This window comes from Lagenorhynchus albirostris, chromosome 5 (assembly GCF_949774975.1).
Source record: "Lagenorhynchus albirostris chromosome 5, mLagAlb1.1, whole genome shotgun sequence".
In the NCBI taxonomy this organism is placed as follows: domain Eukaryota; kingdom Metazoa; phylum Chordata; class Mammalia; order Artiodactyla; family Delphinidae; genus Lagenorhynchus; species Lagenorhynchus albirostris.
The window spans coordinates 75337785-75357356 of record NC_083099.1 but is presented as its reverse complement, the minus strand read 5'-3'; the positions used below and the strand labels follow the sequence as shown (position 1 = coordinate 75357356).

The following is a 19572-nucleotide window of genomic DNA, read 5'->3' as shown; positions in this document are numbered from 1 at the left end:
GATAAAATAAAAAGAAGGCAACCCTAGGTTAGATTCCACAATTTTATAAGAAATATTACCCAGAGTCTGGGAATCACTGCATAAACCATGCTAGAAACTGGGTAGTCTCAACACATGCACATTGAATTTAATTACCAGAAATTAGCAGTCATATAAGCAAGCACAGATCATATATAATAAACAATATTAAAATTTTAATTAATTGGGTTTATACCTATGTATTTCTGGAAAACATATTTTCAATAAAATCTATTAAATATTCAGATTGTTTTTTGCTGTGGAAATACGATTATAATTGTGCTCTCAGGTTGTAAGGTCCAGGATGAAAAAAAAAGAGCCGATGACCAGGTTTTCTATAGTAAATTAGGATGGAACCATACTCTCTAGGTATTCAGGTAAAGTCAAAGGATAACGCACAGGGCTGACAATGAGCAGACTGTGAGAGAAGAGCAAATACAAGTCATGCAACCATTTACCTGTCCTTTCTTGAAATAAACAGCACAGAAACCTGATCACTATGAAAAACCATCAGGAAACAAAGCCACACCAAGGAAGGAGTTAATTCTCTCCCTCACCTCCTGACACATCTACTCAAGCTTCACTTTTTAAAAAGTGAGGACAAAAGACAAATCTCTTGAATTTGTCGACTTCCCTTTATCTCCACCAACACTACCCTAAACCACCATCGACTGCTGACCAGACAACTGTCATCACCTCCTAACTCACGCTCCTGTGCCCAGTCTTGCCCACTCACTCCAAACACCAAACCTGACCATGCCATTTCCCTGCTTCAAAAAACCTACAGAAGCTCCCATTGTTCCTAACCAGAAACCAAAGTCTAGTTCTTGCTTATCCCTCCACACCAAGTTCATGTTATCTCACTTCCGGCAAAACAAGTGAGCAGTCATTTTAGAATTGACCCTTGCAAGTTGCTGCAGCTGTGGCAGGTTCCCCTTTGAAACAAGCACCTGTGTTGTGTCTAAAAAGAGACAAAGGCAGTGTAGACCAGTGCTTTCCAAACTATCTGTGGTCAAGGACCAGTTCTTCTTGGCCTGTGCTTTTGGATATTATTTTTAAATGAAGAAAATAAAATCTCATTTGTTCCTCTTGCCTTTCCCCCCAGGCACCAGCTATCATGAATTTCCTTCTCTCCTTTTTTTAAGGCATCTACTGCAGACCAATACTTCCGTAAAATACAACAAAGCTATTTATTTTACAAAGGATCCCACGCTTGGCTGTCACAGCCCTGTCAGCGTGAACGGCTCTAAGTGCTTACTCTCCGTTTCTTTATCATCTTGTCGCCATCCTGTCCCAGTTCATAGTTCCCACACTTTGAGGGGTGCCGTGTTATGAGGTGGTTTGATATGATTTCAGGTCCCGTTGTTTGTGACAAGAATGAAATTGTTTTTAAGAATGAATTTATTGGGGAATTCCCTGGTGGTCCAGTCGTTAGAACTTGGCACTTTCACTGCCGGGGTCGGGGTTCAATCCCTGGTTGGGGAACTAAGATCCCGCAAGCCACTGGGCACGGCCAAAAAACAAAAATGAATGAAGGTATTGTTTTGATATAAAAGTGAAAATGTATTTCAGGATGTCAGCATCCACATCTGTGGCTGCCGACAGCACTTACTAGTGCTGCTGGGGGCTTAATAAGAACCTATGAAGAAGCAGCATGAATGAGGGGACATTTAGACTCTAAATACTCAGAGCTTGTGGGGACTCTTGTGAGTGTTCGGTCTGGACAAGGCTATCCTTTGCTGATCTAAATAGCTCTCCGAAGACCTTGGGGCACCAGCTCCTCCCATGGTAAAGGGGACTCTTCTACCAGTAGTGGTGGAAGCCGGGCAGCGCAGTGGCCTCACAAAGATCATCTTGCCTGTCAACACGAGTGTCTTGATTCCCTAGCAACATGGTCTGGAAACAAGGATTGTGGTTTTTGCACTGACAGTTGGAAATCTGCTGAACCATCTCTCCTGAGAACCAACTTGTTGAAAGGTACACCTCAATTAAGTTTGGACTTTATTCCTTTCATCTCCCCTTTCCTGGAACAACAGCGTGATAAATATGTGATTAGCTTGGACTGTTATTTCTTTATTGACTTATTAAGAGACATCCTTGGGCTTCCCTGGTGGCGCAGTGGTTGAGAGTCAGCCTGCCGATGCAGGGGACAAGGGTTCGTGCCCCGGTCCGGGAAGATCCCACATGCCGCGGAGAGGCTGGGCCCGTGAGTCATGGCCGCTGAGCCTGAGCATCCGGAGCCTGTGCTCCGCAACGGGAGAGGCCACAGCAGTGAGAGGCCCGCGTACCGCAAAAAAAAAAAAAAAAAAAAAAGAGACATCCTGTGTGCTATTGCCTTGTGAAATTATAATTCCCACAGTCAACCTGTGTTAAATAAAATGTTGGCAAAGACCACCTCTTGGTTTCTGAGCATAATTTGCCTCCTTGAAACAAAACACACTGATATAGACAAGTGCTTCTCAAACTTTTCCTGCACATCTGACTCACCCAGAGGACTTCTTAAAACTCAGATGCCTGCTCCCCACCCCAAGAGATTTGATTCAGCAGGTCTGGGCTAGGCCAAGAAGTTGTATCTCCAGTAAGCTTCTGAGGGATGGAGACACTGCCAACTGGAAGGCCACACCTTGGGTGGCACTGGCTTAAATTATGTAGGAGAGGAAAGAATGCTGGACTGAAATCCGAAGACCTCTGTGCACATAAGCACAGAGAAAGCGCCTGGGAGGGAACTCACAAAAACGTTCACAGACTTTATAGCACTGCCTCACGTAATAATGGACTGGTACTTTCTTCTTCATGTTTTTCTCTATTGCCCAAATTTTATTCATGTGTTTATATAAACACACAGATACACACAACCTCCTCTAAATCTAGAAATTGTATGTGTATATATGTACCTATATAATTTACTTTATACACATACATTTCTTAAAGAGTTGTTTGTTGTTCTTTGGCAGCCATGTCACTGGAAACTTGTAATAAGCTTGTGGACAATATAACCCACAGATCTTTTTTCTCATACCTGTGGTCAAGTCAGCTCATGAACTACAACTGATCTTTCACACTTGAGGACTGACTTTACATTTACTGTGAGGCCACATGATGATGTACAGTGCATGGGACTGTAAATCAACCCCTACTGCAATGTTCACTAGTCCCGTAGGTTCCCTGAATGTTTGTTTATTAAGGTGAGAACGAAGGCCATGTGTGCTGTCTTAGGTTCGTCTGTCCTATCCTTCCTACTTTGAAGAGATCCTGCAGAATGATGAACCTGGAATTCTTCACTTACTTTGTCTTGGACATTTGCTGACACTTCACAGTCTTTCCCAAGCAATGGCTCTATCTTTATGTTATTCTTCTTGTGGTTTGATCATAGGTTGGTGTTGCTGTCAACGCTGTTGCCATTTTTCATTAAACCAACCCATTCTGGGCCTTAGTCTTTCCCAGAGGCTATATGTGTCCTTGCTTATATGCTTATTTGGATGGAATCTACAGGACTGTCTGCTTAGTCAGCCCCCTTGTGGGAACTGTCCACCCCCCTCCACATGCAGGGTACAGTGGGGTGGTCACGCTTATACGTGTAACACCATCCCCAGCCATAGGGGTTTGGTCTGGGAGTAAGCACAAGGTCCAAACTGGATCAATTAGTTCCTTCCCAGGAATCTCATTCTGGGAGAGAGACGGAACCTTCTATTTCAAAATGACTAAGCCAGGGACGCGCACCCGAAGCTCTTTGGTGAGCCTATTTTCCATCGTGAGGCAGAAAGCCTGTGCACGGACCCACAGCACGAGTAGAGACAGGGATGAAGACGGATCCACGTTAACGTGTGCTCTGAAAAGAAGGCGCCCACCTCCTGTTGCTGTGACTCTCCACAACTCCCTGATTCCTGCCATTCCTGATGCTGGAATTCCATGACTTACCCCAGAAGCCTTCCAATAAACCATCTTTTTTGTTCAAGCCAGCTAGGTTTCTTTACTCCAGAATAACCTTAGTCAGCTGTGATAGTGATTTATAAGAAATACGTATCTGTTCCCAGTCCTAGTTCCAAGCACAGCTCCTAAAACCCTGGGAATTTCCTAAGCCTGGAGAGCAAAGGTGTCTTTTGCTATGTTAATGAGGTGACTTTTGGAAAGCCCTTAGGAAATTCCTGGATGGAGGTTGGTTGCCAGGGAAACCAAGCTTGCGATTAGCTGGTTAGAACTGTCGGTCCCACCCCCCTAACCTCCTGGGAGGGGAGAGGGGCTGGAGACAGACTTCAGTCACCAACCGCCAATGATTTAGTCAACCGTGCCTGTGTCATGAAGCTGCCATGAAAAGCCAGAAGGACGGGGTTCAGAGAGCTCCAGGTTGGTGAACGCCGGGAGATGAGGGGAAGGTGCCGCGCTGGGAGAGGGCATGGACATTCCGGGCCCTTCCCCCAACCTGGCCCTGAGTATCTCTTCCATCCGGATGTTCCTGAGTTCTATCCTTTCATAATAAACTGGTAATCTACTAAAATGTTTCCCGAGTTCTGCGAGCCAGTACAGCAAATTAATGGAACGCAGGGAGGTGGGGTCACTGGAACCTCCATCTATAGCCGGTTGGTCAGGAGCACAGGTGACAACCTGGACGTGGGATTGGTGTCCGCTGGGAGACTGGGGTGGGGAGGTCTTGTGGACCGAGCCCTTAAGCTGTGGGATCTACCTGGGGATAGTGTCAGAATTGAGATAACTGGCTTAGTGATGTGGAAAAAGACACATCGGAATTGGTGTCAGAATTGTACCAACCCGTAGGCCTTCCTTTAAAACCCTTGAACTCATTACAGACCTTTCTAGGTGGCCACATTCGTTTTATTTTAAAATTTAGTTCTCTCCCTTTCCCCCTCACTGTGCTCATTAGTGATGTTGGTTAGAATTCTGCCTTTTAAATCTTTCCACTCCTCTTGCATCATCTTTCCTTTAGCACCCTGTTCACAGCATTCTTTTTTTTTTTTCCTCTGTACCTCTTGAAATTTGCCTTTCGCACATCTACAGGCTGTAGCGTGGCCATAACACGCAAGAGTAGGTACAGGGCAGCATTCCCCTCTCCCAAGGTTGCTTCCTTTCAGTTCCGACACAAAGTGAGTTGTTTGCTTTTAGCTGCAGGAGATCTTCCAGCTGACTTCTGGATAATTAATGATCTCTTTGTCCTCCTAAGCAGTTTGTTATGAGTGACTCTTGCCAGCACATAGCATTTCCACTGGTTTGAGTTCTAAGCCCAATGTAACAACAAGGTGAAGACCATTAAAGAACACCTTCTACACCTGCCACCAGACTGTGGGGTGGGAAGACATGGCAGGAGGATCTTTAAGGTGAATGTCTGGTTTCACCAGAAGAGGATGAAGAGGCCCAGACACGGGGAAACAGACCCCACATCCCCGCTGGCTGTGTGAGTCTCCACTGGAGAGACGCAGGACATCCGAATGGAAAGGATGACCTACGGAAGGACGTGGTGTGGATAAGAAGGAGGGATGGATAAAAATGTCTGCAGCCAGAAAAAGGTAATCTAGGAAAATTATGTGTGTTCTATCATCACAAAGTGACAATAACCACAAACAGAAGAACGGCTTAGAGGATGGGACTGTAAAGAAAGGTTTAAAATTGATGGTAAGAGGGGAGTGGTTAAGTAAATTATGATATATCCAGAGAGTAGAATTCCACAGAACTATCAAAAGTGGCCTTACAGGGCTCCCCTGGTGGCGCAGTGGTTGAGAGTCCGCCTGCCGATCCAGGGGACACGGGTTCGTGCCCCGGTCCGGGAAGATCCCACATGCCGCGGAGCGGCTGGGCCCGTGAGCCATGGCCGCTGAGCCTGCGCGTCCGGAGCCTGTGCTCCGCAACGGGAGAGGCCACAACAGTGAGAGGCCTGCGTACCGCCAAAAAAAAAAAAAAAGTGGCTTTATAAAATTATGTAAATGAAAACACTGCACAGTTGACTAGGTTTAAAGGCAGGTTACAAAACAGTTTATTCTGTGAGACCCAATTTCTGTTAAAAAGACACACACATACATACCTCTGGTATACTGCTTCCTAAACTTTGATATGTATACAAATCTGCATATTAACCAAATCTAGGGGTCTGGTTAAAATTCAGATTCTGATTCAGTAGGTCTGGAGTGGAGAGGCCTGAAACGCTGCATCTCTAACAAGGTCCTAGGTGCTGTGACTTCTGCTGGTCCCATTGACCAGCATTAGTAGCAAGGATATACACCAGGGTATTAAGAGTGATGTGTTTCATGGGTGATAAGGCTTTATTTTAGTTTTCTTCTTCCCTTGTATCTATTTTCTAATTAATTTGGGTTAAAGAAGGAAAATTAACGGGCATGTGTTGTTTTTACGTCATGAAAAGACAAAATTCACTTAATTTAAAAAGAGAAAAAAGGTGAAGCAAACCACAAGGTCATGAGAGATATAATAAAACTGTGAGGAGGAGCCTCTATAAAATTCAAGCGAAGGAGGAAACACGCACACCTAAAAAAGGCTGGAGGGGCAAGGGGCAGTGAGGGACATTGCGACAACAAGTCTGTAAGAATCCTGGGGCCATCGGACGAGTGGTACCAGAGGACAGGACTGTTGGAATCTGCGGCAGAAAGAGGCATATTTTACATGGAAAGAAAATTACAACGAGCAGTGATAAGACAGGTGCAGCCCTGCACTGCCTGGTGTGGGCAGCCTTGCCAGGTGCACAGAGGGGTCCAGCTGGGCCCGCACCGCCTCAGGGACTCGGGGACTTGAGAGGAGAGCTTGTCCTGCCGGCTCCAGTTTGAAGGATATTCTCTACGAGGAGCGACGGGTGAAATCTGGGCACCACTAGAAAGCTAATAGGGACTTTTAGAAAGGCAGGTCAGAGGTTATGCCTGCAGCCAGAATGTATTAGAGCTGGGTGACTCCCAGGAACGTAGGCGTGAGGGAATCGCGGGGCCACGTGCGTGGCTGGACAGAGCTGGGCTCCCCGTCTCACAGGGCTTGGGCAGCAGAGTGTGTGTCCCCAGAAGCCTGCAGAGAGCAGTGTTTCTTTTCTATAAAAGATCCAGCCTGAGCCAGACCTCCAAGAAGGCCCTTACTGTCTTTGGTGGTGACAGCAGAAGGGACAGGGGTGGGTGGTGAGAGCTCTGCTACGGTGTTATCACCATAGGCGGGGATGAAATTCAGGTGCTCCGGTTTCCTTAACCCACACCAGGGCTGATCTGAGACCGCAGAGAAAAGGGCCGTTGGAAGGTGCTATTTATTATCAGTGACTATTAACTGCTTTGCAACACTGACATTAAGACTGATATCAAAGTCATAAAGTGGTATTCACACCCTCAGAGTTAACCAGAGTCACCCACAAAAGGTGGCCGGGAGCTAGCCCTCCAAGCTGGAGTCTGCCCTCTGCTGGACATCATCGTGATGACTCGGATAAAAAGGAGCAAAAAGAAGTCTCAGGAACAGAGAGAAATTCTGCTACTTCCAAGACCCCGACCCCCATAACGCGGAGACACAGGAACCCACAGAACAGTCAGTGGATGTAGTGGTATCTCCTCTCCACATATACAGTAGTTAATGATCTCTGAAAAGCGAATCACTCACTGCCACTTAGAGCAACGCCCTGCAGCTCCCTCCCCTTTCCTTCAACCCTTTCTAGGGCTTTTCCCTGTATCCATTTTCACTCTTCCATTTCCTGAGAAATATGAAGCATTTTCTAGTAAAACCTATTTAGGGAGCTGTTTGACTACAAGCAGGTGAGAAGTACTGGCTCATCCTATGAGAGGCCTGTCAGGGCCAAGGGGCCCCGGGAGGACTGGCAGGTGGGCTCTCTCACCCCCTGCTCCCTACCCCGAGATGGTCACAGCTCCACGCGCGTCACCTTGTCTCACTCACGCTCTTATAAAACCAGGTACATCTGTGATATCGTGCCATAATAAGAAATATCTAGGGCTTCCGTGGTGGCGCAGTGGTTAAGAATCCGCTTATCAATGCAGGGGACACGGGTTCGAGCCCTGGTCCGAGAAGATTCCACATGCCGCGGAGAAACTAAGCCCGTGCACCACAACTACTGAGCCTGCGCGCTAGAGCCTGTGAGCCACAACTACTGAGCCCACGTGCCACAACTACTGAAGCCCGCTCCTAGAGCCTGTGCTCCGCAACAAGAGAAGCCACCGCGATGAGAAGCCCACGCACCGCAACGAAGAGTAGCCCCCACTCGCCACAACTAGAGAAAGCCCGCACACAGCAACGAAGACCCAACGCAGCCAAATAAATAAATTAATTTAAATAAATAAATAAAATCAATAATTAAAAAAAAGAAATATCTATCTAGTCTTCACCCCCCACCCCATTTCTGGCATAAGAGCTTTTAAAACACTTGGAATTTCTGACTGATGGGGTGAGAGGAGCACCTCTTGTTAAATAAAGTCATGTCTACTTGTGGTCTAGTAAACTTAGAATATGGACTGTTGGCAGACTCTATGGAATGAGGGACAAAGCTGTCCTAAAATACTGAGTGTTACTATTCCTGCTACATCCTATATCCCAGAATTTCTTTCAATAATTTTGAGGGTGACTGTAATTTCTCAGGTCTCAGTACAAGAAAATGTCAGTGAAAGTGATCTGGAATGAATCCCAACTGCTTCTCTCAAAGAAGTGAAGTAACTGTGAAACTTGACATGTGCACAGTCACCGCCACTCAACCCTCTTGCACCCGGGAGCACGGACGTCAGCTAGCAGCAGGGGACCCCCCAGTCTGCGTCCAGCCCTGACCCCCGCCCCGACGATACTGGTCTAAACGGCCCCACGTTCTCCTCTGTCCTCTGTCCTCCTCACGGCAGCCCGACTTGATTTTCTTGATCAAACTGCTTTCCTGCTCTAAGACTCTTGCTAGTGCTACAGTGGCTACTGATTAAAACCTAAACTCTCAGACTCCATCGAAAGTCCCAACAGTTTGGTCCCCACATACTCTGCCAACCTAATCCCCCATTCTCCGCCTTCCTCTCTTTCTGTCCTCAGCCACACCCACTTACACACTGTCCCTGAAAACCACGGGCCCAAGCTGCCCCAAGACCTTTGTTTAGGCTGTTCCCTCTCCCTGGATTCCTTCTCCCTCCATACCTGCCAGTCAAAGTCTTCCCAAACCTCCAATTCCATCCCCTCCAAGAAACTACCCAGGAGGCTCTTCTATTCTCCTTGGGTGTGGTCCCTCCCTCTCTGCCTCAAACCTCATGCCTAATGTGCTGATTAACACTCCACAATCAGGCTATTTAGGAAAGCCTCCAGGCCCGGGAGAGCGCTCTGTTTTCCTCCCAGCACAGGAGCTGGGAAGACAGCAGATGTGAACTGAGGACAAGAGGAGGGGACAGACACCCTGCGTGCCAACAGCCGTGCCAGCCCTGCCCACGCAGAACTCGGGACTTCTGCATACTTACGGTTTCCACAGTTGAGACCACCAAGGCCGAATGGGCAACTGCAAGTCAACAAAGAAAAAGAATAAGAATTAGTTTCAAATATCAAAAGAAATAACTGAGGCAATTTACCTAAGTAACTTCTAAATAAGGTTTGGAACAAATACGTCAGAATAAATGAACACGGAGCCTACCTCATGCAGGTTTCATTTTCAAGCCTATATCCATCTTCACAGGCTGAAAGAGAAAAGGAAAATCCAGGAACGTGTCTATTGACTTCCCTTGGTCCAAACTGACAGTTAATAAAACCAGCCACCCTAAAGGCCACAACAATATTCTAGATCCAGCAGGCTACAAACAGCTTTAGAATTACCTAAAACCTGGCCTAAATACTGTTGCCAGTTCAACTCAATTCTACCAAAAAAAAATTCTTAACCTCTTAGTGATTCTCAGTTTCCCAGCTATAAGAAAGAGGATAATGATAATATCTGTTCTATAGTTTCTTGGAGGAGATTAAGTAAACTAAGGCATGCAAATGACTTAGCGCAGCACCTAGCGCATAGTAACCACTAACTGTAGCTGTAATTATTATCCAACATATGCAATTATTTTTGGAAGCTCTCCGTGGCCCCTGTGTAACATCCTTCCGGAAACACAAAGACAAGTGCTTCACCTTCTTTAACGTAAGTCAAACCTTTAACCAGCTGTTGGCTCCATCAACCCCCTTCCATGAGGAGGTGAGAGCTGTGACACCTTCAGAGCCATGGCCCTGGTGGGTGCCTCAGTTTCCATAAGAGAACGCTCACCCTGTGGTCTGTGTAGTGGATTCTAGACATACCTAGATGAGCCCTAATCGGCACATCACCCAAGACCATAGCTTTGAACCCTCTGGCAGTACAGCTCGTGGACCACGGCTTCACTGAAGGCCTGTGGGCCAGCCATTCCCCTGGATCAGCAGTTCCTGCATGGATCTGATCACGGAACATTTTCAGCATTACAATAAGCTGACAGAACACCATGAGCTGTAATGCATGCTTGGATGAAAGCAGACAATAAAAAATCTCCTCTCGGACAAATTCACTGCTGCAAGGAATGATAGGAATTTGATTCGTGATTAATGTATGCCACGCGCTGCATACAAGAATCACAGGTAAGAAAAGGTACAAAGCGTCGAGCAGCGATCTCTGGACAGACAGCACACACGCGGATGCTGAGATGTGAGTGCCAGCAGCACACCGGGCTCAGAGGCTGCACGCCCTGCAGGCTGGGATGGGAGATGGCTCACAGACCTCCTGCATCCTCCCTTAAGGATCAGTGCATAATAATGTTAACTACGTAGATGTGCTGAACGTTTTTCTTCCTTCTCTTTTTTAGTGTTAGACACTAAATCTTTCTAGTATCTATTTTGTGGTCATAGACGATCGATACATCACTAGAGTTTTGTGGAATGGTTTGGAAAATACTGTTCTGAATAATCTAAATTCTCTCACAGCGGATCATGAGAGCTGTGAGCCTGCACTGCACTGTTTGGCCCCCTGGAATCCCTTTTCCTGAGCTACGCTCTCTTTATTAAGGGCAATCTATTACTAGCAGCAGCCCCAGGCAAGCCCCTAGGGTATTTATCACAGGCTGTCATGGACCACGTCGCCAATACCACTCAGTAACCTGGTGATGTGGATGCTCCAGAGAAACTTCTCTTGGGCCCTGGGGCCTAGAAAAACGGGGATGGGCCTAAAGAACTGGACTTTATATGATGGTCGCCACTTCTTTCAAAATCACGTTTCTCTCTGCCTCAGTGTCCAGGAAGCTCAGAACTTGAGTGAGAGGCCTATCTTTAGGAAACACGCGGGAACTTAAGGTATATCTTTCTGCATATTCATTTTCCTTCTAGCCTCAACAAAGTAGTCATTTTATGTCTCCTTCAACCTGATTTACCTTTCAAATTAAATCTCATCTTGTTACAATGAATTTTCATTAGGCACTTCAAATCTTTTTTACAACAAGGTAGAGCATAATCGTATCCCACTTCAGGGAAGAGGAATGAGGCCCCTCTCCCAAATCTTTGATACCTTTGAGTTCTCTGAGCTGGCCTTGCTCAGCTGGGGCCTTCTCTAAGGAACAAGCCGAGACCTCCTGTCTCCCCGGCGTGGAAGGCACCACGCCCTGGCAGTCCCTGTGCTATGGCCGGGTGGTGGGAGCAGGGGAAGCCGCCCTGGATGACCCATGGCTCTGTCTGCAGGGCAGCTACACAGAGACTGCTGGTATCCCAGTGACTCTTCCCCGCCCGTCTCAGCACCGAGGCAGGCTGATGTCACACTAGTCTGTTCTATTCTGAACACTTCTTCCTGGAAATATTTTTACAGCAAATCTACCCACCCAACCCTCATCTGCTGGGTGGGAGCTTTCCATCCTGTGGCTGTCATCCAGCCAGATGTCAGGTCCATCTGTTGTCCTGTCTATGAGCTGACGGGCTGGGCTGTTTTCACTTCGCTTCAGAAGTGGCCTGGCTCCCTGGTGTAATGATATGCCCTTATTTCAGATGGGCTCATTCAGTCATTCATCAAAGACCGAGCGCTACTGTGGGCGTGGCGCTGCTCTAGGGGCTCTTGGAGGGAAACCTTGTCATAAGGCACTCCAGCGCGCCTTAGGATCCAGCTCCGCATCTCCGTGCTCTAGAGGGACCCTGACCCGCAGAACACTGAAGATGAAATGAATGTGGCAACAGCCAGCATAGACACCCCAAGTGGGCTTCCCCTATTGATATGGAACACAAGCAAATTTGAACCTTCTGGACTTTTAAATAAAAGGCCAGAAGTACATGGTGGAGCCTTCAGGGCTCTTTTGTTCCCTTGCAGGAAGCCAGATCAAGACCTGCCAATCCTGTCCTATCATATATGCTGCCCTACCCTCCAACTGTTCATTCGACAGACATTTATGGAACCCCATAATGTGCAAGCATGTTCTAGAGACGGGCACCCGAGGTATCTGCAGCCTGGTCAGAGAAAGAGACCTGCCAACAGGTGGCTGGAATTCATCAGGATATGTGCACGATGGACGGAAGCTAAGACATCTACAGGAAGGACACCTACTCTAATTTTACATGATTCTTGGAAAGTCTGGTAAAGACATTTTATGGGAGACACTGAGAAGGTGTGTGTGTGCATACAATAAAGAACAATATGCAGTTGCTAATGTACAACTGTTAAGTGCAGAGATTTAGAAAACACACACCGACGTGCCTTTAGCCTCGATTTACACCAGGGACCGACCCCGGATCTGAGGTGTCCGAGAGGGTACTTCTTTTAACTACCCCCGTGCCCCAGCACCAACGGCCAGAAGATGTCACTGTAACCCCTCAGAACCCAGCTGACCGGGCTGTGGTCCAAGGAGCTCCGGGATCCATTCATGGAGCTCTGATGGCCATGGGTGAAAATCTAACCCACAGGATACTGCAGAAGCCAGGCTGCATAGGGCCTCGGCCACAAGCCCAAAAGCTAACCACGGTTTTCTTATGCCGATTCTCCGGTCATTACTTGATAGACATAAGGTTTCCGGTGCCTGTGTCACTGCATCTGGTAAATCCTTGACAGCTCTGCTATTGCTAATGCTAGTCTGTAAGCGACACAATTATAGAACTACTGACTTGGAAAGAGAGGGAAATGACTCATGCCAGTCAGAAGCAAAGGTGGCAGGGCCGCTCCTGAGGCCACCCGAAATTGCAGAGGCACTGCGTACAGAAACGACTGCCCCACGTAGCCACACGGCCGCCAGCACACAGGGACGTCAGCGCACTTCATGTGTGAAGGACGTTACCTTCACACATGAAGAAGGCTCAGTGCCCCAGTTTCTAAGACGGGCCAGGAGCACTTTGCATGAAACCAGATAAGAGGGAACTAAGAAGCGTCACCTCTGTATCAAAGCGGCAGACTGACAGGGCACTGAGAAGCGCTGTGAGCTTCAGAATCAGGCCTGTTGCCCCACAGAGTTGGGCCCCCTCTTCAAACCCCACCCCAGGGCCTGTGTGCAGAGCTGAGGAGGTGCACTTTCAAAGCACCTAAGTCAGAGGGTCTGAAGCGCAGGATGAGAGCACTGCCCTGAAATGTATTTTTATCCTCTCCTCTAATGGGAAGTCCTGACAGAAATAAGTGGCATGTCACCTTTCCCCAGGACGCCATTTTTACTCAGATTCCAGTACATCTGTCACCAGCAGGCACTGACTGAGCAGGAAAACTGGGCCATACACGTTCTCATGTGATGCGAGGCCTAAGGCTACGTGATGCCTTTATGTCGCTAGTTTTCCTGTGATCACGAATTGCAGCAGGGTTTCGTAAGGCAGGGTACCCAGTGCTCTGGACTTGAATTCATTTTATTTTAAATACAAGAGCAAAGGCTGATGGCTTACAAAGTAAGCCATACCTCCATAACTCCATAACCACTGCCCTCTTTAATTCTTAGAATATCCAACGAAGTACCACCGCACCCATTTCACAGAAGAGGAAACTCAAGCTCAGCGAAGCAAAGTGACTTGCCCGAGATGATACAGGACGGGCAGGCAGAGTGGGACTCTGACTCAGGTCTCCCGGGCTGCCAGCTACCACTAAAAGGTACAGCCCTGCTTCCGTGCTGGTATTTTCATTTTAAAAAGATTAGCAGACAATAGAATAAAGCTTTGGGAATTAAAACAGTAATTTTTCTAATTAAGAGGGAAAAAAAAAAAAAAAAGGCCTGGCCACCCCAGGCATTCCATTCTCTTTTCTTTTCCTTTGAATCTGGTTGGCCAGACCAGTGTGCACCAGTCAGAGATAATGCTATTATCCCAGGGAGATAACGTATTCAACTCTGCTGGGAGCCAAATAACTAGAACCGGTTACCCGCAGATTAGAACGGTCACCCCTAGAGCGGAGACACTGCCCCAGGCAGAGGAGAGCACCTGCCCCACCCCCGGGCCACAGAACCCCAGACCGGCCGGTACCCCGGCAGGAGTGGTCCATCCTGTTGAACTGGAAGTAGCCAGACTTGCACTGGCACAGCGCGACCCCGTCCAGGTCGGTGCAGATGGAGGTCTCTTTGTCACATTCTGGAGTCTTCCGCTTGCACAAGCTGCCCGCTAGAATGGAGAAGCAAGACAGTGAAACAGAACAAAACCTCCTCCACGTCGAACATTAAGATGCGTGAACTTCCTGTTTCAAGAGGCTCAGAGAACAGTTTCCAAAAGAGCCTGCGTGGTGCGCCGCTCCTCTCAGAGGGCACTTCTGCGCTGCCTTCTGCCGCTCCTCCCCCGAGTCGGCCCCCGGGTCTGTTAGTGAAATTTCACGCGGCAGAAAACAAACCCAGAAGAAACGGGGTGCCGTCGCCAGCTCCAGCGTCCCCTGCAAACACAGCCCTCGACGGGTGGGATCCTCTGCACCTTCACGCTCTAGGGCTGCAGGGGAGAATCGGCACAAGCCCGGAAAGTGTGACCCGCTCCCTTAGGAAGAAGGCCTGTCTCAGCTGAGGTGTGTCCCGGCTCTGTGTCTGTCTGGCCTAAAGGGACGCAGCGCCTGCTGTGGCGGGTAGCCTGCTGCCTAGCAGACTGATTCCGAGGAGAGGTGTGGAAGGTAAGCCGGGCTGTATGTGTTCTGTCACTGTCCGCCTGCCCACGATACAGATGCCCGCCTTGGGCTTGCTGGGCTCTGGGTCATCAGCTCCTGGCCATGTGGGCCAGGCTCATTTCAGGGATGACAAAGAACTCTTTCATGATTATCCGAAAGCATTCATTGCTGGGCATGTGGCCGTGAGGTTGTACGCAGTGAACCCTCTCTCGGGTTGTATAAAGCAGGCCCTCTCTGAGTTTGTATACAGTGGGCTTTCTTTGAGGTTATGTACAGCAGACCCTCTCTGAAGTTGTAAAGAGTGAACCCTCTCTCAGGGTGTATACAGCACGCCCTCTCTGAGGCTGTATACAGTGGACACAACGAGGGTGCTTTTTACCATCTAAGGTAGGTCTAACAAAAAAACATACGTAATTGGGGTATACAGACAACAGAACAAAAATACGAAATCACTTGGATAGTGGACGGTAACTTATTTACACTATGTACAGGGTGAGACTGACCTACGCCGCTGTTTTTGGCGGGCGTGAGCAAGTTCAGCGTGAGGAGACAGCCGAGGAAGGGCCACGTGTACACTGGGCAGTGAGGTGTGGGCTCCCTTCTCCCACCTTAAGGAAAACACCAACCGATTCAGAAACCAGCTGCCAGCTCTTAACACAGCACAGCTATACCCCCACCCCACCCCAGGCAGGTTCTGGTGACAGGGACCCCGGCATCTGCCTCCTTGTCTGAGTCTCGAGAGCTCGGGGCCAGTGGGTGGCTTGGTCACAGAAGGTTAGTTTAGGACACAGCTTCAGCTCTCAGAGCTGAATTTCCTGCCTTTATCAGTGGAAGCTGGCATGCTAAATCAGAACCTATTGGTGTGTGTGATACAATTTCCTTTGTTTATTGTGAAAGGTCTGTATTTAAGGGAGAAAAATGAAAAATGGAAAATCTCACCAGGCAAACACGGTGAAGTTGGCACAGAGGGGCACTAAACGGCCACAATCTCTCATCTAAAGCCTTAATATAAAGAAATATCTCCAGCACAGAAGGCCGTCCAGGCTGGTACTAGTTGGTGCAGCAGCCAGCCTGAGTTGCCTGGCCTGATTAGATATTTTCTGGAAGCAAATGTCACGTTTTCCCTCCACCCTGCCCACGAATCCCGCCTGTTGGCAAATACTGCTCGCCCTGCTGAAGCAACTCTTCCCGGCACAGAAGCAGATTCACTTGAAGACAGGGAAAGCTGGCCCCGCCTTTGCGATGGAGGGGTTGCTATCCTCAAAATTCTTAAAGAACATTCCTTCATCACTCCATCCAACGGAACCACGTAGAACACCGTTTTCGTTTTCAGCCTGGCGATGTGATTTTTCTGCATCTACAATTCCCATGCTCCTTCCTGCGCATACCATCCGCCAAACAGACAATGAGAATTTATGTGAATCTAAGGCTGGGACGCTCCCGGGGGGATTTCCAAGGACTCTAAACCTCTGGAGAAATGAGAGCTACAGTTCTTTGAAAGGCTAGGAAGTAGATGTTTTGTGAATTGAAGGGGAAGAAACTGCCCTTGCAAGGGCAGCGGCCAGAGTGGCCCAGTGCCTCCCACGTGTCGGGAACACCCAGATGTCAGAAGCTGACAGCTCCCCCTTGTCCAGCCCGCCTCTCTAGCACTCAGACAGGTGAGTGAGGGACCAAGCAGTGTGCTGGCAAAACCTGGAGAAGCCCTGGGAGGGAAAACAGAGAGGTGAGGCTGTTTTCAGCCAAGATGCATGGCCGTCTTTGTTCTCAGGGGCTTGGAAAGCAGAGGCAAAGAATGGGCACCAGTACATGTGGAGGCAGGAAGTCTGTGGGAAATCTCTGTACCTGCCTCTTAATTTTGCTGTGAACCTAACTCTGCTCTAGAAAAAAGTCTTAAAAAAAAAAAAAAGCGACCTTGGCAAGGAAGACATGAGCTTTCCCGTAAGCTACCTGTGAGCAGTTGGAAGAATGGGGGCCAGAGAGTGGGCAGGGCTGCCACGGGCATGGCCCTTACAAATCCAGATATCTTGCCACTTGATTTGCAAAACATGATATACGTTTACTAAGGACAAAAAAAGTAACCTAATATAATGCTGACCACGTAGCATGTATTCCACACGTGTTTAGTGAACTGCAAGGTCCCCTTCCTACTTTCTGGGGAGGAAAAATTGGAACCTTTAAATCACTGGCAAGAGAAAGAAACTAAAATCAAAGCAGAGTACCGTGTGATGGGGCAGGAACTTTTTAACCAATTCCCCAATGAAGCTGAATGATAGCAACTTCAACTCCAGAATGCTTAGCTCTCTCTTTTTTTTCTTTTTTTTTTCAAGTGAATAGCTCTTAAATGGGCAAAGCTCTAGCATCTATCCCTGAGCAAAAGGTTAACTGCCAGGTCTGTAATGCACAGTCCATAAGGAGGGCTCTCCAGACCTGCTCTTACAAAGCTCTGGCTCATCGGGAACGTCCTGGATCTCCAGCAGGCAGAGCACCAAACCTGCTACCTACAACTTAGTCGAGCATCTGGGCACCAGATGGGGAGCTTCCCTCCGACTCTGCCTCCCTCACCAGTCCTATGTGTAGTAAAATGAGCGAACCAGAGCCAGCTCTGACCACTTATGAGACACAGCAGGGGCAAGCCCCCCTGCATGAGGAAGCACTTTTGATTCCAGCAGAGTTTTCCCATCCCAGAGGCGAAACCTCCCCTCTAAGACCCGAATTTGCCTTCCAAACTTGTTTCTGATCCCCTTCTTCAGCTGCCTCACATCAGATGCACTGTAGAAGCTTTCAACAAAAACAGATAAAGAACAAGAAAAGAGAAATCATGGACGGTGAGCAGTTTGCCCTCTAATCTTCTAGTCTTGTTTCTGTGCAAATAGAATTTGCAAACAAATACACAGAAAGACGGGTGATTCTGTACATGCTTTTTTTTTTTAACCTAATGGTATGTCAAGATGAAGGTCTGGAGTCATTGACAAGCATGTACATTCTGTGTGTGAATTTCTATCTCCCCAGAGAGAGGAGGAACCTTTCAAGGGAAAGAAGAGTGCTTTTTGCTCCATTACATCAGCTCCTACCTCCCTTCCAATACTAATGCTGGATAGAAGAAATAGAAACAGTATGCCAAGGACTGGGGGCCTTCAAGGCTGGGTGTACAGGACTCTGTGTGTGTGTGTGTGCGTGCGCGCGTGCGCGCGTGTGTGTGTCTGTGCATGTGTACACAAAGATGCAGAAAGGCCTTGTGCTTAACGCCCATTTCAGGCTGGTTCTGTGACAAGTTTCTTGGACCTGAGCCCTGAATGCCTTACACGTCTACCCTCGGTCTGTGCCTAACTGAATGGGTGGGGTCCTCGCAGAGGGCCTCTTACCTCTAAAGATCCGCCTCTGAGAACCCAAGAGCTGGCAGACCTCAGCAGAGGCCCTGCAGGAGTTGACACATTTCTGCATCCCATCGGCCAGGTCGAACAGCGTCACGTTGGAGGCCAGGGAAAAGGTGGTTTGCAGTGACATCACCACCGCACTGGGCTCCCTACAGGCAAAATATCTAGGTTTTAATTGTCCTAAAATGACATGTGGGCCCCAGGGCTTTTGGAAAATGAGTGTCCTCCCCATTCTCCAGTGATGGCCTGGGAGAGCATGAAGTTCCAGTGACCTTGGCCCTGGATCACCCTATGGCCCAATCAAAACAAGGCCCAGTTTTGTTGCCATCACCCATGTTAGAACATACTCCCCTTTCTATAGACTGGTTCACAAACGAATATAATCCTGTTACTTACCTAGAAGCATGAGCTGTGGATCGGGTATAACCAGGTAATGTAGAAAAACACACATTTAACTGAAAGGGAGAACAGGTTTATCGTTAACTGTGAGTCAGACAAAAGCCTTAAACCTAGAACGAATTTCCTATTTTCAGGATCAAATAGGCGTTTTCCAGCCATCAAGTTGTCAGCAGGCGGCCTTACGCAGGAGTGGTGTCTTTTCTGTTCCTTTCTTAAATGCCTTTCTGCTCTTATTCTGTTGTTCCATGAGTACAAAGGGAGAGAGGCAGAGAGTAAATCAGTGGGGAAAATCTGGGCAGGAAATGATGTTCAGAAGAGCACCCTTGGATGCAAAACATCTTCAAAGGAGCAGATCTCTTCTAAGACCCAGGGTTTCAAAAACCTCAGAGGCAACTGTTTATTTGGACTTTGCATAGTGAACAAGCCTCACTGAAAAGGCTGGGTTCCTTTCAGCTACCCCAGGTCTGGCAGGCCTGACACAGACCCCTCATAATCTACAATGAGTTGACCTAGCTCACAGATAGGTCCTCTTCAATAAGGCTCTCCATAGGAAATTACATTACATGGGTCAAGAGCCCTTTTGTAGAGAGCAAATTAAGAGCGACTCTCCCTGTGTTTGCCTTGTGCTCTCGGAAAGAGCAGAAAATCCCTGTGGGGCATGAAGTACCATGCCTGCTTCTCCACTCCCCCCCCCCCCCCCCACCGACAGTAGGGGCTGGGGATTCCTTTTATGCAGCAGAGGGTCTCAATACCTTGACCAATGCAACCCACCTGTCTTCAAAGCCTGTGTGTCAGACA

At 48.1% G+C, this 19572-nt stretch overlaps 1 protein-coding gene across 5 annotated transcripts in view; it reads right to left on the bottom strand.

Annotated features, from left to right (window-relative positions):
* Positions 1–19572, bottom strand: part of HEG1 (heart development protein with EGF like domains 1) — a 57847-nt gene that overhangs the window by 12855 nt on the left and 25420 nt on the right. For all 5 annotated transcript variants that reach the window (XM_060150440.1, XM_060150441.1, XM_060150445.1 and 2 more), the window contains 5 exons: positions 18772–18830; positions 18364–18524; positions 14383–14517; positions 9605–9647; positions 9435–9472 (listed from right to left, as the gene is read on the bottom strand). In XM_060150440.1, coding sequence (XP_060006423.1) covers positions 9435–9472; positions 9605–9647; positions 14383–14517; positions 18364–18524; positions 18772–18830 — 436 coding nt within the window. The remainder of the gene's footprint in view (positions 1–9434; positions 9473–9604; positions 9648–14382; positions 14518–18363; positions 18525–18771; positions 18831–19572) is intronic.